This window comes from Pezoporus flaviventris, unplaced genomic scaffold (assembly GCF_033815535.1).
Source record: "Pezoporus flaviventris isolate CSIRO_AGI_PZ_B2104156 unplaced genomic scaffold, CSIRO_AGI_Pfla_v1 ptg000059l, whole genome shotgun sequence".
Taxonomy (NCBI): domain Eukaryota; kingdom Metazoa; phylum Chordata; class Aves; order Psittaciformes; family Psittacidae; genus Pezoporus; species Pezoporus flaviventris.
In genome coordinates, this window is record NW_026892607.1 from 2338590 (window position 1) to 2359571 (window position 20982).

The 20982-nt window shown below is 42.4% G+C and overlaps 1 protein-coding gene and 1 long non-coding RNA gene across 8 annotated transcripts in view; one reads left to right on the top strand and one right to left on the bottom strand.

Moving 5' to 3' along the window:
• Positions 1–448: 448 nt before the first annotated feature.
• Positions 449–16411, bottom strand: DEPDC1 (DEP domain containing 1). Of its 5 annotated transcripts, none has more exons than XM_061469741.1 (12): positions 16341–16411; positions 12607–12872; positions 11798–11948; positions 10574–10692; positions 10026–10156; positions 9669–9716; positions 6609–6749; positions 5269–6147; positions 4346–4518; positions 3279–3455; positions 2845–3030; positions 449–1140 (listed from the first exon to the last, which is right to left on the bottom strand). In XM_061469741.1, exons 2-12 carry the CDS (start codon positions 12837–12839, stop codon positions 1000–1002), a joined length of 2379 nt encoding a protein of 792 aa, XP_061325725.1. In that variant the 5' UTR covers positions 12840–12872; positions 16341–16411; the 3' UTR covers positions 449–999. The 5 variants fall into 5 exon arrangements, with proteins under 5 accessions (XP_061325725.1, XP_061325724.1, XP_061325723.1 ...); XM_061469740.1 differs by having other exon boundaries at positions 16262–16353; XM_061469739.1 differs by lacking the exon at positions 16341–16411 and adding an exon at positions 14122–14212 and having other exon boundaries at positions 5269–6120.
• Positions 16412–20109: 3698 nt separating this feature from the next.
• The window catches only part of LOC133277667 (uncharacterized), a 73297-nt gene continuing 72424 nt past the window's right edge, over positions 20110–20982 (top strand). For all 3 annotated transcript variants that reach the window (XR_009746275.1, XR_009746274.1, XR_009746276.1), the window contains exon 1: positions 20110–20257. This is a non-coding gene — a long non-coding RNA (uncharacterized LOC133277667). The remainder of the gene's footprint in view (positions 20258–20982) is intronic.

Consider the following 20982-nt stretch of genomic DNA (forward strand, 5'->3'; position numbering starts at 1 on the left):
CCTTTTAATAGAAAAAACATTTCAATGAATTTTTAAAGGTTCATCCATCTTTTTGCTGTACTACACCAACATTCTCTGCTCAAGACTGCCTACTTTTTTACCTGAAGCATCTCTGTCTAAACATTAATCCAGGATCTTCTTTATGACAACACATCCATTTATTCTCTCTGAATTACTCAAGTAGATTTATACTCTTGTGGGGGAGCTGTGGCCCCACCAAAATTAATAAGCAAACACTCAACTGTGAAAACAAAATAGGGGAATTTAGTGTATTTCGAGCCTATTCCTTGTCACATCACGTATCATCCATCACTTGTGTTGGTTTTGGGAAGAATACCAATAAACCTAAAATTTTCCATGAAATTGTCAGAACTATACCTAAGCCTTCTAATATAAATAAATACACAAAAGCTCATGTGGATTTTACAGATGAGAGGAACAGAAGTACTTTAGGAGTCAGATAATCATTTATTTATGGTGAATTATTGTCTCCATTGAAAACAACAGAACTGACTTTTAAATTAGTCCCAACTTCAAAGAACATTGTTTTGTTTAAAGACAAATATTTTGAGAACACAAAAGAAGGCACTTATTCATAACATAGACATTAAAACCTATGATAAATGGCACAAATTCCTGAACAGACAGTAAAATGTTACAACAATATGCATCTCATCAGCTTCCCATATGGAAACCATGTATCCCATGTATCAGTTTTTGGTTACTAATAGCATCATGTTTATTTTCACATTTCTTTTATTGAACATAATATATTGTAATAATTTGTAAACAGATAAATATATCTCTTAGTTATTGAAAAGTTATCTGCACACACACACACACTCAAAAGGTAATTTGGCACCTTTCAGCACAGTGTCCATGTAAACAATTCTACCTTCTCCACACACAGCCACCACAGAATTTCTGCAGTGAGTACCCTTTCATACACCATTCACACATAGACCCAACAAGTAAATACACAGCTGAAGTGTGATTAAGTTAATATCTTAGGCTACGAAATCTGGGTTTCCTTAAGCTGAGCATCGGTTGTTTGATGGTGGGTTTGTTCTCAAGCAGGACTGCTTCGTTTTCTGTAGTTGGAAATCTGTTCTGGTAGATCAGTGGGTATTCCTTCTGAAACTAGAAACACAACAGCAACAAATAAATCAGACTGCACTAAAAACTCCAGATGCACAGGACTGAGCATGAATCACCTCATGGGGATGCACATCAGCAGGAGGAGCAAGGCTGTGACACTTGAACACAGTAGCTGTAGCCCTTTGTGCTTATGAGTTCACAACCAATAAACAATGAGTCAGACACTGTCAGGCACTTCATCTTCTGTTGAAATAAGGAAAGCTTCTCATTTCCTTTGATTCCCAAGCATTTTGACAGGCTGAGAGAAATGGGCTTGTTCAGCCTGGAGAAGAGAAGACTCCTGAAGGGGAGACCTTAGAGCAGCTCCAGGAAAGCTGGAGAGGGGCTTGGGACAAGGGCCTGTAGGGACAGGCCAAGGGGAATGGCTTTAACCTGCCAGAGGGGAGACTGAGCTGAGCTCTTAGGCAGAAGCTCTTCCCTGTGAGGGTGCTGAGGTGCTGGCACAGGGTGCCCACAGAAGCTGTGGCTGCCCCATCCCTGGCAGTGCTCAAGGCCAGGTTGGACACAGGGGCTTGGAGCAAGCTGCTCTAGTGGAAGGTGTCCCTGCCCATGGCAGGGGGTTGGGACTGAATGAACTTTAAGGTCTCTTCCAACACAAACCAGGCTGAGATTCTGTGAAATAAAACTCAGAGATATTTGGCTACAGACATGTTTTTGACATTCTGCCTGTTTCCTATATAAGGCCTCAGGATGACAAGACAAACAGTAAATACATCAGCCAAAGCTTACTGCTGATGGATCCAACCTAGGGAAAATTACACCACTTGTAACTGTGGGTGTTGATACAATTTGTACTTAACCCTCTAGAAGGTGCTGTGTATTTGGCTTTCCCCAATTCCAAGTATCAAAACTGAGTTAACAGCTCCAAAACATTGTTATTTACCACACCAGTAGCTATCCTAGCACAAATGGCAAACCTATAATGATACAGCTCTATGAATTTAAAAAATAAACTTCACTAACGCATTGCCCATGCAGTACAAGCTGCTTCTGGACTTTAGTGGGAACTCAGAAAAAATATAAGTTCGTACTTGAAGTTTTACTATTAGAGGATTTTAGTAGATATCCTTCCTCCCCACTTCACCTGCTTCTAGTGGTGCTGTGTATCACTTCTTACTGCTTACTTACACCAAGTTTTAATCAATCGTAATTAACTACTCTTCTTCACATGCAGGAAGTGTTAATGAACTTGACGAATTCAAGTCCAGCCTTCACTTTTCCACAACCAGAAGGTTTTCACAACACACGTGAAAGTCAGTGCTGCAGAAGCTGGGGGAGGAGCACCAAAGAAAGAAATGTGCTTGCTCTGAAAAGCTGCTTTTTCCAATTTGAGTCACAAGACTCACTTCGGAGATTCCAGGACAAGCACAATACTGTTCAATTGGTCAGGCATACTTGCCAAAGGTTTTCCTAAAGAGAAAAAAAACCCTCCAGTGTTAAATCCTGCCAGAACTGCTGTATTTCAGCTTTAGGATTAGGCAATATGTTAGTAGGCCACAGAAGTGCCAAACAATCTTGAGTGACATATGTTACAAAACTCAAACGTAATTCCACAGAAAGGAATGTTTCAGGATTGTGAAGAGATCGACCCCTTAAAGGGTCCCAGGGTCTAGTACCTGGTACTAGAGATCCTTCTCTCACAACAGCATTTCCATAAGTAGATTAAATAGGAACCAAGTTTCTTACCTGTTTTAACTTTTTCTTCTTGTCTTTCACAGACAAGTTCTTATCTTTGATAATGTTCTCCAAGAGCTCTGCCACTGCAGCTTGAGAGGTAGAAACCTTCTGTTCTTCAAACTCCTGAGGGGTTATTTGTTTGCAGTATGAATATGTTGGCAATATGGCACATATTTCTTCCTTTGGGTATTTGCACTGGAAGAAGAGTTGAAGAAGGGGTCTGCATAAACTCAATTATGTACTATTTCTATAAGAAGGTACTTAAACATCCAAACATGATAACACCTCAAGTTGCAAAACACGGTAACATAGCTCGTACCTATGACTGCACCAATGGTTTAATACAAGTCTGCATCCAAAACAGTGATTTCATTTGCAGCTTTCCCATCCTGCCTTCAGAAGTAACAAACACTCTGCAATCAGCAAATGAACCTGCCACCAACCTGAGCCATCTTCACGTGTTCTATGTGATCACGCACTGCAACCTGCAGGTAAGTGGGTACTTTAAATATTTCTTGTTGATGGTCCATTAGAAATGAAACTAATCGTGTAGAGAGCAGCTCATCGAGGTCTACTTCTTCGGCACAGCACAGCACGCAGCGAGAAAAGGTCTGGATCATCTACAAGTGGTTAGCAGATGGTTAGTACGTACAGTTGAAGGATTTGCCTTCTTTCCAGTCTACATAGCACATTCTCCAATACCAACTTTCAGGGTAATCTCTCTTGCCTACACTGCTGGTTAAGAGAGGAGGAAAACTGCTTGTAATGCTTTCCTCATCTGAAATAATGTAACTTCCTCCAACATCAGACTTGCCCTTTGTTTTTGAAACTGTAATTTCAATTAATACATATTTTAAAGAAGTAATGATAGAAGCCTTACCCTGCAGTAAAGTGTACATCTTAGCCATCTGGAGACAAGTGACACGGTAAGAAACACTGCAGAACCAGCCTAACCAACACCTAATGCGCACCAAGGTCCTGTTTTAAATAGCTTTAAAAACATTTTTATAGCTTTTGACAAAAAAAAGTAAATCTTTAGCTGTTCCATTGAAAGCTTAAATTCAGACCTTGAAGTTAGTCTTTAAACTCACTAGGCAGAAAATTGAATCCTTTGGAACTGTTTTTGTTCCAATACACAATAAAATACACAAATTTTAGTCCAAGAAAGGCTTTCTACAGGCACTTTGCCAACACCTTTTAAGCTGAATAGCAGTAGGGTGAGAAGTCAAGACTCAATTAATCATAGAATAGAATACATTTCTTTAAGAAATTTCTTCCCTTCTCCCAAAGCCAGCAAAAGTAGCACCAGCACTTGAAATACATTAGGATGTGGACAAGGAAGTTCTTGCTTCAAGTCAGATTTTGATAAACATTCTGGAGATGAAAAGGCTATCTAATTTAATTGCACTATTTAACTGCAATGAGACAAGAACCTCAAGTACGAAACACTCCCAGTATTCTCAGCAACATTCTTAGACCGACAGACACACAGCTCTGCTGAGTCTCTTACCAAAGTGCGTGTGCCCATCGCATCATGAAGTCGTGGCATATCCACGTTCTCACTCATCCGAGAGATCATGCGCATGAGGAGCTGAATCTTCCTACGGTTTGGTGGTGGAAGCAACAAACAACATATCTGCAATGCTTCAACAGCAATTCTTTCTAGATGAGGCTGAAGGAGATCTACAAGTTAATTGTACAGACAGCTGTCAGTAAGATTTGAACTGATTCTCAAGATATTTTAATCTAGGAACAAGAAAGTCCTTTTCTTTTTTTAACTGAGATCATAGAATCTCAGCCTGGTTTGGGTTGAAATGATCTTACAGCACCATCCAGTTCCAGCCTCCTGCCATGGGCAGGGACACCTTCCACTAGAGCAACTTGCTCCAAGGTCCGTCCAACCTGGCCTTGAACACTGCCAGGGATGGTGCAGCCACAGCTTCTCTGGGCACCCTGTGCCACTGTCACTATCCAATGATGATAATCTGTGTTTCACAGAAACCAGCTGTAACATACTACATAGTTCCGTGGCCTTTTTGTGTCTGGTCATCTTCAACTTCCTTCATCATGATAAACTGTGTTTCAAAGACTGCAAAAAGACATTCCCCCCCCTCCCACCAGGCAGGTCTGTGCAAGTTCCCTGCCACACTCTCAGTGTGTAGGTCAGAATTACTCACCACTTACCTCAAAGAAAGTTGAATCATTGACACAACAAGTTTAAGACTCCAAAGAAACTACCCACTACTATTTGTTAGCAGACGTACAAAGGGCTACCTTTAAATAACGCAGTTTAGCAACCATTTTGGTTTCTTAAACCCCACATGTCATGTTATACACATGAAAAAACCCTAGCATCAGTGCCAGATTAAGGAAGCAGAGATTAGTTTGCCAGCACAATAAGCCAATACAACATGCTTTAGAAAGCCATCTTACTTTGCGTGCCAGTCAACATATAAGAAGAGTGAGTGAAAGAGCATTCTGAGAGTTCTGTGGTACTTTTGCAGAGTCTCTTTTTGATGGTGGTATCAGAAACCTCAGTCCTGATGTCCACTGAAGCAGCCACACCCCAGGTATTTGGTTTTCCTTGCCCACAAAGTGGAGAACTTGGTTTCACTGTGATTTCAGCAACTGGCATATTAATCCTAGCACAACTTCTGGAGTTCTTCTTGCCAAGTAAACTCAGAGACCCATGGATTTTCTTCAGCCCATGATCTTCAATAAATAGCTCTTTATCCTGAAGAGCTGATGCAGACACTCTTTTGATACCATGGGTTTGGTCTTGACCTGTGTTATCAAAACCAAGCTCCAACACAGAATTAGCTTTATGCTCATAAGGTAGTGATTGTTTTCTATTTCTTGTGCCCAGGATGGTGTTCACATCACTTTGCAGGAGGGAATCAGATCCTACTTTATTACATGCGCTTGAAGTGGCATCTCCAATTCTTTCCAAAGAGTAACATCTTGTCCTAAATGTTTGACGTGGACCTTGTTCATTCCTGAAAGCTGAAAGATTTTGACAGCTTCCTCCTATTAGATTAGCAGAACTACCTTGTTTATGTGTCTGTTTATGCTGCCACAGTTTATTTGCACATTGTTTTTGAATAGTTAGTTCTGCTGAAGAACACTTCATGGAAGCTTCACATTCTTTCTTTTTCTTGTCAGGCTCTTTGCAAAGGAGGCTTAGGAGAAGACACTCAGTTGACTTGAAAGAGTTCAAGTGAAGGTATTTTGAAGGCTGAGAGTCACACTTCTCATCCTGGACAGAATGTTTTCCACTGCATGTATCTGGAATTGTGATGTAGCCACACATAACTATCAGAAAATGAAATATCAGTTAAGATGCAAGTGGTATGAAAAATGAACAAGTTTAGACAGGAAAGATGCTAACTGAGCAGAGAGGATAACAAATATAAGATAGTCATTTATAGATGATTCTGTTAGTAAAACCTAAGAAGAAATTAGCTCAGTCCAAAAGTGATCTAACAACCACGATGCAAGAAGACAGACAGTTAACACACTGCAACAGTGAGGGACAGACAGAATGAGCATGTATTTTTTAGATTATGGTTACTGCATATTTAGAATGTTAGCTCAGACAGCAGTTTACATAGAGAATTATGAGACAGAGCTGTATGTCAATACTGTAATACAGAATGATATCACTGATGATCTTCCTCAGATTCAAGCTGCCATACAGATTTTGAGGTACAGATTTGTTCCCCAGTCGATATAAACTTACAGCTTGCGTTGAGTATTTCCCAATTCATACATACCTAAAATATTAACAAAAAGTTCATAGTACTCAAAAGTAAGTAATGGCTCAGGAAGATTGAGAAAGTAATCTGCAACCGTTCGGAACACATCGCGCTCAAACCCACTGTAAGTTGCTTGGCTCATGTCATTATTTCTAGGCCCTAAAGAGAGGTAAAGAAAGATCACAAAACTTTTCACAAATCCACTATAGAATTATTTTTTTTTTTAAATGAATACAGGTTTATTCTTGTAGGAGGGAAAGAATTATGTCAGCAACATGAAGATTTTTTAGTTGAGTACTGTATCATTTGTAAGCAAAAATAGTGTAAAAGATTCTATGTAGCCACTGAACAGCTGTGCTCAGTTTCAACAAGCTGTTCTACACCAAGAAAATAAATGAAAATTCATTTATACCCTTCATAGGCTCCTCAGCAAAATAGTAATGAACTCTAAGTACTTTCCTTCATTTCCAAACAGTTTGGGTCACAAGAAACCTTAAAGCTCATCCAGTTCCAACCCCTTGCCATAAGCAGGGACACCTTCCACTTGAGGAGGTTGCTCCAAGCCCCATCCAGCCTGGCCTTGGACACTGCCAAGAAAGACATTAACAGCATTTTCCCTTTGCAGCGAGCTCCTTTTATTAACTCATCTACTGAAAAGGTCCACCAGGAGAGTTTTGCTCACCACTAAGCTCATGGTGAAGCTACACACGACTGATTTTATTCAGACATGGACAGATGAGCAATCCAAGAGATCTAGTTGCTAAACTTTGCCTGTGTGGCTACAGACAGGAAAGGAGCAAACAAAAGTGTTCCAGGTAGGAATAAAACTTGACATGGCATAAAACTGTTAACCCTAATGTTGTTATACTCCCCTGGGCTCCTACAAATGAAATCAGCTGCCTTACAAAGACAATTTTAATGAATTAGGAGATGGCTGTTTGAAGTTATACATAGAACCAGAGAAATTTTAACTTTTGATACAATCAATCTTTATAACCATAATCACATTACCATACACTAAAAATACAGGAAAGCAGTATTCCCCCTACAGTATAAACACTTAGTTTTCACTGTGCAAAGTAACTATTGCCTTAAATCATTTGGTCACAGTATAGCTGGCATCTGCAAAGATAAAGTCTCCACTTGAATTAATTCACTCAAATTAGAAATGGAGAATTCAAAAGCCCAGAAAGCTTGCTTGCTGTTTCCAACCCACAAAGACCTATTTGTTAATTCTAAGTACAGAACTGATGCTGGGATTAAGGTATTGAAAAGCTCAGAGACCAGTGCTCAGCTGTATTTTTCACTCCGATTGAAATCCACTCACCAAGCTCTTCCCTGTCCTGCTTTTCCTACTAGTGTTCTTCATGTAAGAGACTCTATTTTTGGGGGAATGCAGTTGAAGGAAAGGGAGATGTTGAATAAGAACCAAAGGGGTTATTTTCATGAGAGTGCATGCTGCAAACCGAACTTGTGAAGACACACTAACCCGCCATGGACCCCACCACAGTTCCACTGAGCAGCCAGACGTACACACAGATGTATAAAACACATGCCATCTAACTATGGTATAGCTTTGCAGAAAGCTAGCGAAGGAGACTGTCAGTAAAAGGAGCAAGACTTAAACAGCAGGACAAGCACACAGATAAAAAGCTCATCATCTCCGATTTCATTTGAGAGGCACTCATCTAAGTGTTAGACATTTAAAGAGGCAGTTTTTGAGGGGAAGAAGGAATTGTCCTCTCTTCTCCAGAATCTTTTCAGAATCTGCTTCACAGAGATGCAAATCTTACAGAATAGCAATCTGTATGTGTCTAACAATTTCAAACATCTGACAAAAGAAACTTCAAAGACCATTAGATTCCTCAAAGTTTCATAAAAATCAATGGTACTGTAAAGGAGAAAGACTTAGTACCACACAGGTCTGCTGCAGCACTTGTTAAAAAGCAAACCCACACCTTTTATTAGCAAGAGAATCCACATCAGACTGAGCCATTAGAAGCTGAACTTGATCAGGTTCTCTGTGAAAGTATTTTTCCCTCCTCAACTTGTGAAAAACCTTTGTTAATTCTGTTACTCCACAGTCAATACTTTCCCTGTAGCTCCAAGGCAGTTGCTCAAGTACACATAACGCTGATGCCTTTGGTAACTGATTCTTCTTTCCTGAAGTTTAAGATTTAACATTGTGCCTTTCTAAATTTCACTCTTAAGCAAATACACAAAGAAAACAAACCAGAAGCACCAAGCTTTTCTAAGGTCCAGTTTTGCTGCTTGGTACTTCTTACATTAATACCAAAAGAAGGGATGAGTGACTCTTGGTCTGCAGACAAAGGACGTTCAGTTGTCACAAAACATGTTTCACAGATAAAATGTCAGACTTTAAAAATCCATCTCATCAAACCCTTTGCAAAATTTTATTTGCTTTCTTCTAACACAAATAAAAAACCAACAGGTTTTCTGTGAATTGGTCTCTCCAGTTTAATATGCAACATAGGAACTGTTTCAGTCTAGCTCAAAGGCAGTAACTGGAAAAGGAAAGGCCCTTTACTCCTGGAAAACTGCCTCAGAAGAAACCACACACAGGTTTTGCCCAAGCACTAATTTTCTCCCTGCCTGACTCTTTGTTAATAGGAATTATTTTTGTTACAAACAGTGCTTAGCTTTTCCATGGCCTTGGACAGGACAATTCCACTGAAAGCTTGCAGAGGTAATTAATTCTCTTGCATGTTTCTTGGATTAAGGAACACTGAAGCCACTCTTCTTCCACTAATTTATAATCAGTTCACACTGCTGAAAGTCATATGCAGATGATGCAGCCTAAAAGCAGGATTAGTAGCTAGACTAGAGGTCTGATACCTCAATTACCTGAAATGTGACATATTTAAACATGTATTATTAGCTTCCTTAGGTTACATTTCTGTGCAATGATTTGCTATGGATTGCTGTCATTGCTTCTCAGCATATCAAGGCACTTCGATTATGTGAATTTCCAAATGAAACATCACAACTGATCTCAACTTGCAAGTATTATTTCACTTTCAACTCTCAAAAGAGGCTAAAAGGTGTTTAACAACTTACAGTATGCGAGGCACTTCATAGCTGACAATACCCAGTGTGGGAGGTCTTCTAAAATAAGCACAGAAACGCATTATTTATACACAACCTCAAAGACTTAATAACTAATATAAAAAATGGCACATGTATTAATACCTCAAATACAGAAGATGAAATTTGGAACTAATTTTAAATATTGCTACATGTGTAATTTAAAAGTGAATGCAATAAACCTACAAAACCTTCTTGACAATTATACTGAACTGTAATGCAGCTTGGGGAAAAAAGTAAAAAACAACGAAACATTACATTAATTATTATCATTTGCTGTAATTAGGCCACATGGAATCTTAAAGCAAAGCCAGGGAAAAGAAATTGTACCTGATTTGTTCTGCAAAATCACAACACCATGTTTGCTCGTGTTAGTCATGTTGTATATGACATACTCAGGAACGATCTGCATTGGCTGAAGAACTTCTTCCAAAGATGGGAGGCCTAAAATGGTTTGCAAACTGTGGGCAGTAAGGGAGCAGATGTTTTCATTCATTACTTGTAAGCCTTTTAGACAACAAGTTCTTCCCTTGTCTACTCAAACAACAGTTAGTTAGCTATTTAATACACTCGCACTTCTAGAAGGACAACTTGAGGACTCACTTTTCCCTGGAACAAACACCAAAAAATTACTAGGAAAGAGCCTCTATGGTACATAAAATATATTTAACACCAGCAGTAATAAAATTTCAACAGATTTCTTAAATGCAACAATCCAATGTTAACAAATACATCGGAAGGCATCTGTAAAGAATAGTAAAATATTCAAGTTAAAACACAGTTTTAAAGATTCAAGTTTGCAAGCCAAAAGCTTGATCGGGTTGTTACACACACAAACCACATATCCAAGAAGGTGCTTTTTATAATGTGTTACTCACTGTATTAGAATGACATTTCTCCAAGTTTCTTTCACATATTCCTGGCTTATTTCCTTCCTATTCAGCATATCTTCCTCGTTTTCGTCTATTCTATCACTCTTTGTTTTCTCTAAATTTTCCTGAAAATGAGTAGTTTGTACCATAAGATAAAGAAGCTTCTTAAGATAATTCAAAACTACGTAAAAATTAGTCTCAGAAGTATAGGGCATTCTGCAGAACATTGAATTCCTGTAATCTTACCAGTCCCTGCAATGCAATGTAAGCATGCCCAACTAACAAGCAAAAGAGGATGCTATAAGAAAGACCCGATCAGCTCAGAAGTCGGTAACTGAAAAAGTTGAAAAGTGTCAAATCCAAACGTGTCAGCAAGTGAAGTATTCCCCTTTAGGAACCTAAATTCAACCTAAATTCACAAAGTATGCACAAAAAAAATAAAGGACCAAGCACTTGTATTCAATCTTTTTCACAAAGTAGAAGAGTTAAATCATTTGTGCCTTGTCAACAAACAAAAAATATATCAAGTTTCAAGAAGGACATACTGTCCAGATCATTTCTACAACTCCACTGTCCAACCCTCCCAATACTTTAAAATACTGTAGCAGGGATTATACTACACTGAGGGAAACAAAACAAACCAAACAACCCAAAAGAAAACAAATGGCTCCATACTGATGACCCAAAACTCTACATAATCCCAGATCATAAAAGAAGCCCATACTGCAATAGGGGTGTTTGTGGATGTGAGATGACCTTTCATTCTAAGTAACGTAGCTGCATTAATTACAAACTACCCCCCATGTCTCTTCCTAATAAACTACTGCCAAGAAGCTTAGAAGAAACGACTTCATATAATTTTCAGCGTCAATTGCACAATCCCTGTCACTTGCTGCCAGCATTTCAAAAATGCCACATCACAGCCACGATTTTACAAGTACGTATTTTCTTTGAATATTTACAGGTTATTTAATAAAACCTCTTTTTGCACACTGAAGAGAAACAGCACACATCACCAAGACACTTGGCTATAAAATATAGCTGTACCTTTTATCATGGTTATATATAAATGTTCTACGTCACTGTCTAAAAGAACCTACCAATTTATTTCTTCAGCGAGATGACACAACAGAACAGTGTCACCAAGAGGCGATTGCTTCCAGTTTTATTTGTTAAAGAACAAAGAAAATACACAGCAACTATAAACGTGTAAGAAACATAAGTTATTACCAGAGACTGTAGTAACTCATGTCTTTTAAAAGCTCTCCTGGATAAATGTGGCAGTTTAAAAAGTCTTTCTTTGTCTCTACAGAAGTTTTCCAAGTTCTCTTTCTGTGTACATGGACTTGGTAGAGGTTTAACTGGAGACGTTGAAGGAAATCTGTAATGAACAGAAAAGATGTTAAATATATTTAGACTTGATTAGAAACATTAGAAGTCACTTAACCAAAGCCATACCCTGATTCCATACTAGCGTGATTCCATACGATTCTGAAGAGATCCAGGAAATTAACAGTGGTCTTTAGAACACTGTTTAGCATTATATTATAAATTAGCTTTGGGCTACTCTTGTTGATTCCAAAGTCAAGCTGAAGATACTTAGATATATACAGCACTGAGACTGGAATTTGAGAAGCGAGGGCCATTAATAGCCTATCTTAAGTTTTGAAGTTAAAGGCGTTTCCCACTTAGTTTTCTGTGAAATGTACAAGAGGAGTAAACATCGGACTGGTAGCACAGCATGGAGCTACTACAGTAAGTTCTCTTTGGCTCCCCTTCAAAGCACTTGAATGCTGCATGCTTGCCTCCTGGTGAAAAACCTGGCTAGACAAAGGCATGTAAACAGCCCTCAGCACAGGATGTATGGTTTGTACTGCAAATCAGAGTAAAATAAACAGTGAGTGGAAATGGTGCTAGCGATTAATCTATGGCTGAACTGCTCAACTCAAAGCAAGATATCTTTGCAAATCTGAACATAATGATTTTGAAATAAAATTCCCAACATGAAGAGCTCTGTTAACTGGTCTTTACTTCAGTACCTGTAAAGTGCACTGTTGTCTTCTAAGCTTTCAGATCCCCATCTCCCTTTTATATCTTCAATTACATGATTCTTGAGAAACTTTCTCAATAACTGAATAGTCTGCTGCCTAGTAACTTCAGGACCAAAGTTACTGTCATTCCTTAGCACTTCATGGAGCCAGTCTACAGCTTCTGATGCAGTGAAACAGCTTCCATGTATCTTGAAATGCTGCCTGTGTTTCCTTAGCGGCATGCCTGCTCGGAAATACTTTGTAATTTCATTCCACTGCATGAGAAACAAACAAGGAAAGAATGCAAGATCAAAGCCTGAAACTGATCATTGTAAGTATCAACTAAAGCAGTATTACATTAATAAGCATATAAACAAAATTACAACTTTAATACTAAGAAATATTGATAGCTATCCTAAGCAATCATAGGATGACTTGGGTTGGGACCTTAAAGCTCATCCAGCTCCAACCCCTGCCACGGGCAGGGACACCATGCTTGCTCCAAGCCCCTGTGTCCAACCTGGCCTTGAACACTGCCAGGGATGGGGCAGCCACAGCTTCTCTGGGCACCCTGTGCCAGCGCCTCAGCACCCTCACAGGGAAGAGCTTCTGCCTAAGAGCTCATCTCAGTCTCCTCAACCTCGGGCAGGTTAAAGCCATTCCCCTTGGCCTGTCCCTACATCCCTTGTCCCAAGCCCCTCTCCAGCTTTCCTGCAGCCCCTTCAGGCACTGGAGCTGCTCTCAGGTCTCCCCTTCAGGGGCCTTCTCTTCTCCAGGCTGCCCCAGCCCAGCTCTCTCAGCCTGGCTCCAGAGCAGAGCTGCTCCAGCCCTCGCAGCATCTCCATGGCCTCCTCTGCTCTCGCTCCAACAGCTCCACGTCCCTCTTGTGCTGCTGCCCCAGAGCTGGATCAGGGCTGCAGGGGGGTCTCCCCGGAGCGTAGCAGAGGGGCAGGATCCCCTCCCTCTACCTACTTAATGTAGAAGTAGCATTATGGAAACAAAGTTCAGATTAAAAACATACATAAGCATTTCATTTAGGTTTTTATCTTGTTCTTATCTTACTGAGAATAAGGTTATAATTTCACAAACATAACCAGTTTTATTGACCGTGTGTGCTCATGCCCAGCATGTACACCAGCTCGGGCTCCCGAGGCACTGTCAAACCACCGCAGCCGTTAGGCAGGGGGTGAATCCAGGCGGCAGGGCACAAAAAGTCCAGTTTTTAACCCTTTTCTCACGCAAAATCAGACGACACGCTTCAGCTGGCGGGCTCCTTCCCAGGCCGTCACCGAGTTTCCAGTGAACAAAGCGCTGCCAGCTACACAGCTCTCTCTGGGGAGGGCCGCAGGGCCCACACAGCCGGGCTCCCCCCACGGTGCGCCGGGAAGGCCGGAACCCATAGCCCGCGGGGCCCGGAACGGCTGTCGTTAACTTGGGCTTTACCCCGAGGAGAGCCCCGGGCATGCCGGCAGGCACCGAGCTCCCCGCATCCCACCAACCCGCCCCGAGCACCGCCGTCCTCACCAGCCTGGTGGCTCTGTACGGCCCCGGGGCCGCGGGCCGGCTCTCCATGGCGGTCAGCGCAGCCCCTGCGGCCCCGCGGCGGGCGGGTCCCGGTGCCCGTCCCGGTCCCGCCCTGCCCCTTCCTCCCCCCGCGCCTCAGCACAACGGCCGCGGCGGCGCCCGCGGTTTGAATTGGGTGCGAGGGAGCGGATTGGGCGAGGAGGCGGGCACGTGACCAGGGCATGGGGCAGGATATATCCGCCTGAAGGGGGAGAGCGGAGGTTGTGTCGTGTCGCGTCGCGATAGCGGTCATCGGCGGTGTAAGCGTGTGCTGGGGGTTGCAGAGATACTAAAGCATGGAATCGTAGAATAGTTTGGTTGGAAAGGACCTGAAGATCATCCAGTTCCAACCCCCCTGCCATGGGCAGGGACACCTCACACTAAACCAGGTCACCCAAGGCTCTGTCCAACCTGGCCTTGAACACTGCCAGGGATGGAGCATTCACAACCTCCCTGGGCAACCCATTCCAGTGCCTCACCACCCTCACAGGAAAGAACTTCTTCCTTAGATCCAATCTAAACTTCCCCTGTTTCAGTTTGAACCCGTTACCCCTTGTCCTGTCACTACAGTCCCTAATGAAGAGTCCCTCCCCAGCATCCCTATAGGCCCCCTTCAGATACTGGAAGCTGCTCTGAGGTCTCCACACAGCTTCTCTTCTCCAGGCTGAACAGCCCCAACTTCCTCAGCCTGTCTTCATACAGGAGGTGCTCCAGCCCCTGATCATCCTCGTGGCCTCCTCTGGACTTGTTCCAACAGTTCCATGTTGAGGACACCAGAACTGCACACTGCTCCAGGTGAGGTCTCAGGAGAGCAGAGCAGAGGGGCAGGATCACCTCCTTCGCCCTGCTGGTCACGCTCCTTTGGATGCAGCCCAGGATACGGTTGCTTTCTGGGCTGCAAGAGCACACTGAAGCCGGCTCATGTTCATTTTCTCATCGACCAACACCCCCAAGTCCTTCTCCTTGGGCTGCTCTGAATCTCTTCTCTGCCCAACCTGTAGCTGTGCCTGGGATTGCTCCGACCCAGGTGTAGGACCTTGCACTTGACATGGTTAAACTCCATGAGGTTGGCATCAGCCCACCTCACAAGCTTGTCGAGGTCCCTCTGGATGGCATTCCTGCACTCCAGGGTATCAACCGAACCACACAGCTTGGTGTCATTGGCAAACTTGCTGAGGGCGCACTCAATCCCACTGTCCAGGTCATTCCTCAGGTCTTTACACATGGACGTGTTAACAACCGGCGCTCTCCCCGGATACCTGCTCGGTTTGCCCTCTGGTGATGGCCATGTTCCTCAGCCGGGATACCTCCCCTGCAGGCACAGAGCAGCAAAGTGTAACAGAAGCCACACACAAGCACAGGTCAGCCCTCAGAAACCTACTGTGCTGATTTGTTGATGCAAGAAAACCAGACTGGTGTTACATGACTTGGTTTTCACAGGCAATGCTTCAAGAAGCAAGTGTGGCTTGCACAACTCTTAGGTTATAGAACACAGCCTGGTTTGGTCTGGAAAGGACCTTAAAGCTCCTCCAGGTCCAGCCCCTGCCACGGGCAGGGACCCCTTCCACTAGAGCAGTTTGCTCCAAGCCCCTGTGTCCAACCTGGCCTTGAGCACTGCCAGGGATGGGGCAGCCACAGCTCCTCTGTTCCACAGCTTACACACACCTGCCTGAACACATGGTAACTGCTTTCAGGAGAAAGGACATTCTTTCGAGTACCCTGTCCCGTCCTGTGTATTTCCTATAGATACACGTGTACTAGAGACCACCCCTCAAAAAAACCTCTTAACAACCCAACAGAAACCGACCCCAAACAACCTCACAAAAACTGCACGACCACAGCTCCCATGTCTTTTTAGTGTCCTCTTTCTTAGTGTCCTCTTAGTGTCCTTAGTGTCCTCTTTCGTGTAGACCAAGCCCACTTGTAAGCTGCGAGCTGCCAATACCTCCTGAGGATCTTAGCTCCTCTTGATACAGTCATCCATCACTCAAATGTTTTAGGCTCCTCACTTAAATGTCCTTTATAGTCAGCAAAGGCATACAAATACCTCAGACACTTTTATAAGAAGAGATAAAAACACTACTGCTGTGAGAAAACCCACCAGCATCACAAAGAGATTTTAGCAGTAAGACCCAAAGTTGCAGTCTAATAAAAAGAAGGGGAATAAAAAGCCAAAGCACCAAGACACAGCCACCTTGATTGTATCACCCAGCAGAACCAGGTCTAGAGCAGCACTGAGAAAACCTTTCTCATTTATAAACCCTTCTAAAAGAGGGGTTGTTTTTCTTTTATGTGCTTAAGAAACTGCTTTCATCAGCACTGCCTCCATACAATTCTAAACATCCATCGGACTGACTGTGTCAAATGTTACTGTCCTTGAGCAGGCAGGGGTCACCAGTATCGAGGCCCTATTGCTGAAATTGCAGCTGTGCTGGGCAGGGCACGTCTCCAGGATGAAGGATCACCGCTCCCCCTAGGATTGTGTTTTACGGTGAACTCGCCACAAGAGAAGTGCCCCAAAGAAGAGATATAAGGACTCCCTGAAACAGCACCTTAGCCTTGGCTGTATTGACTACCATCAGTGGTCCACCTTGGCCTCCAGTCGGGAGACATGGAGACACACCACACATAATGCCGCTGACTCCTTTGAGAACGAGTCTCGAGGAGAAAAGACAATGTAGAAAGAATTGTGCCCTGCCTATACCACCCAAGGAGCGCTTTCGCTGTGCTTTTTCCAGCTGGATTTGCCTGTCTCACATTGGCCTTTTTAGTCATCAGCGCGCTTGTAGTAAGCGTGGGTAAAGCCCTTCCCAAATCTTCGTTCGTGAAGTCAAGCCATGATGATGAAGAAGATGATGATGATGGCTTAAGAAACTAATTGCAGGAGCCACGCAAAGCTGGCTTTGAGTAACTGCTGTCAGATCTGTGAGCTGTAGCACCTGCTGGTAAGCCAGGAGTTGTTGACTTAGGAGTCAGTAAACAAGTCAGAATTCAGTGAAGCTGTGTTACTTTACTTACGTTTTGCATCCAATGAGGAGAAGAAAGATGTGTATTCTCCCTCTAGTTTCAAAAACTTTAGAGCTGCTCTTCATCACTTATATATTTCAATAACTCACCTCCTGTTTTCCTTTCTAACAAAACTGCCTGGCGAGTGGTTGCCAAGCCTGAAAGTGGTATTGATTTTCCCAATGACCCAGGCTCTAAACCTGCTCAAGAGTATAAAGCAATTTACTGATTATCTTAGGGAAATCTCCATCAGTAAAGCCTGTAGAAAGTGATGACTCCAACTGCTTTGCTATGGATCACTTCCCATACCTTCTCTCAGGTTATACAATGATGGTTGCAGTAACTAGAAAAGTCCTTGAATTGCATTTAACCTCCTGCCTGGAAATGATCTAATACATTTTGTAAAACTTCATATCTTAGATCAAGTAAAGAGATTTTAGGGGCATGTCTGGCAAACACAGTAGAAGTGACAATTGCAATAGTCTGGGAGCTATTGCAGTCCATCTTCTTTGCACTAGTGTAAGCAGTGTTACACTCTTGTAGCTTAAAGTACTTTAATTCATTTCCCAGGGGACAAAAGTAGTTTGTTCTGCTTTTACAATTCAATTCCAAGTCTATTCTTGCTTGTAGTTTTTCCTACTTAGAGAAAAAGTACTGTACGGAGGCAGGTGTTCCATACTGTTACCACTGCACAGTCGTGAATAGATGCAATCAACTGGAAATACAAGAAGTCTTTTAAAGTAATTGGAGAATACCTTCAGGTCACTAAAAATATTCTTAGAGCCAGTTTTATGGCTTTACAATGAGATTTTCTTATCTTACAGTGGTTTTCTCCCCTTTATTCTCATGAGAGAATACCAGCTATCTATACAAATACCAGCCCACGCTAGCTATAGGAAGGCATTGGTAACTCTTCACATCCAGAGTTCTGCAAAACATGTGAAGGAATATCATGGGAAGAGTAAAGTTTTATTTTCTGCTTTCCCATTTATAATTGTTTGATGTTGGTGTCTACTACTACTACTAAGAGTAGAAGGTAAAATAAATAGAGACTGAGTTCATTTAAAACACAAGCTTATGGCTGCCGCTCCGGATTGTTTTTCACTGTTACTAAACAGAAGAGGAAGGATGCGCTGCATATGCTGTAGGTCTCTGTTTAACTGGTTTGAGACACAGGAATAAAGCCTATTAGAAGTGCTAAGTGATCTGATGTTTAGTGCAGCTGAATTAACATTCTTGCCCTTAAGTTCCAATAGAAACATAAGGGAACAGATTATGGAGACTGCCTGTGATAACATGAGCTTTCTGCATTTGTCATTAAGGAATACCAACACATTTACAACATATATTTGCCTACACATCCCAGTCAGCAGGAAACCCAAGAGCGTGGCCCTGCACAGTGTCAATGAGTGCTGTGAAGATACCAGAGCATGCTTTGTTAATACGCTGCTCCTCTTCTTTCATGCACATCTCTTTAAATTTTGCTATAAGAGGGGTGGCTTCTACACTTACGGCAGGTGGAACAACTTGCCAGGTATTTAGTAAGATAAACAAGAAGCATAAAAATGTGTAAAGGTTGAAAAACCGAGTCCTTAACAGAGTTCTCACTGTGTCATTGAGGTAAGAACTCAGCTGTTTACATTTCTGGATGAAGCATTTAAGCATTGTTTTGCCCCCAAGAACATGATTCTTCGAGGATATTAAACAGTGAGGGCTGGAATTTTTTTCCATGTGTAGTAACAGACTCTGTAAGAGCAACATATTATAGACAAAAATCTAATGCAGGCAGGATGTGCCTGGGGGAAATCCACATTGAAGACAAACTGCAGTGATTGCCATCATTTCATTACAATATTATTGAGTTTCCTCTGTCTTTTTTTTTCCTTAGAAAAGCAGCTCAGTGGAATTTACCAGCTTTCAGATAGCAACACTTGAGCTGACCTGCTGCTTTCTGGAGATGGAATGACTGTGCTTTTGCAGTGACAGTGCAGACCCTTTTCGGAAGGATTGCCATGGGAATTCAGAATAGAGGAGAGTGCCTGAGAAGGTTATCGTAGAATCCCAGCCTGGTTTGTGTTGGAAGGGACCCTAAAGCTCATCCAGTCCCAAACCCTGCCACGGGCAGGGACCCCTTCCACTAGAGCAGCTTGCTCCAAGCCCCTGTGTCCAACCTGGCCTTGAGCACTGCCAGGGATGGGGCAGCCACAGCTTCTCTGGGCACCCTGTGCCAGCGCCTCAGCACCCTCCCAGGGAAGAGCTTCTGCCTAAGAGCTCATCTCCATCTCCCCTCTGTCCTATCACTACAGGCCCTTGCCAAAAAACCCTTTCCCGGTTTCTTGTTGGCCCCTTTAGGCACTGGGAGGAAATGATAAATTTTACTTTATCATGGACATGTGTGTGTCAGAATTTGAGAAAGAAGAAGGATCTCAGTTTGGAACCATATCTTTTTCTACTCTTGTTGCACTTTACCTCATGTAGAGTCAGTCACTTGTACATAAAACCACTTAGAGAGGAGGCTTGAGCATAGAAAAGAATGAACCAAGTGAGTAGGGTAAATCCTGCAGCTGCTCAGCCCTGAATGGTTACTGGAGCTCTCCTGCTCTACTCCTCAGTAACTCAGGATCCTCAAGCATTTTCCTCTCTCCTGCAAATGTTGAGGAATTCTGTGTGCTTTCATTCCCTAAACTCAAGCAACCTGAGCACCCTGTTCTTTTTTCTCTGAACGAGGGTGGTAGCAGCAGCCTGCTCAACTTGCACCTTACGGATACAGAGAAACACCATGCACCTTCTTTTCACTCAAGGTTCATGTCATTCAGTGCACTGAGCTAGCCCCCTACCTCCTCCCTTCCTAATGAACTAACAAGAGCCTCATGAGCTGCTCAGACTCTTCCCTTCATCCTCATCCTGCTGTTGGATCCCACCTGAGGAGGGGTGGGGGTCACTCCTCAGCCCTGTGCTGGTTAACAGAAACAAAGCACAGTCTATAAAGCATTCCTCTGCCTATAGCCCTGCTTGGAGGATTTCCTGAGAGAGCTGTCCTGTTAGTCTGCCTGACTGTAAACCCTGAGATTCCAAGCTGTTGTGACATCAGGTAGGAAAATGTTGCTCAGTTTTCATCATTGGTCTTAATCCTGTTTCTCCAGCGCAAGCTTCTTAGTAGCTCTTCTGCAGTGGCTTGTGGGAATGTGCTGGTGCTTTGTAGCAATCATGACAAAACCCTTGAAGTCTTTAATAATATTATGGTTTTTAAGATACACAATCCCTTAACCTTGTAGCAGTTGAATTGGTATTTATATTATTGCTTCAGGAATATAAATAGCTCTTGGAATGTCAGTAACTCTTTGGGCTGAATAAAAATATTTAGAAGGCATGTTTGAAACAATATTAGTGTAGAAATAATGATTTAACAGCTATCTATTATTACTAATTGCTCTAAAGGAAATAATTTTAAGTGGATGAGAGGATTGTGTGTAGCAGTGTAAGCAGATCTAGCAGGAGTAGTTGTAAGATGAGCGTGATGCTACTATAGGGTGATGTGCACAAAGAGCCTCTTTGCAAGAGAATCCAAGTACGTGCAAACAATTTGAATGTGCGTGAAGCTGTGTGATCTTTGAATTCTCAAATGCTGAGCTTGGAGCTCAGTTGATGTGGGTTAGCTTCAAGTACAAAGTCTTGTGGCAATGTTTAATCTATAATTAACAACTAGTGCTTGCAACCGTCTTAGATGAAGGCTGCAGCTTTAATGAAAGCCTATTTTATTTTTAATAGGGTTCAAAGGTACTGCATCTAAAAATGACATAGCAGTATCCATTTCAC

Excerpts from the sequence above, each read along its gene's own strand:
- DEPDC1 (XM_061469738.1), bottom strand. The coding sequence starts at position 14,169 with ATGGAGAGCCGGCCCGCGGCCCCGGGGCCGTACAGAGCCACCAGGCTG. Across the intron at positions 11,949-12,606 it reads GACAACAGTGCACTTTACAG|ATTTCCTTCAACGTCTCCAG; the intron begins GTACTGAAGTAA and ends TGTTCATTACAG. Across the intron at positions 3,456-4,345 it reads CGATGGGCACACGCACTTTG|ATGATCCAGACCTTTTCTCG; the intron begins GTAAGAGACTCA and ends AACCACTTGTAG.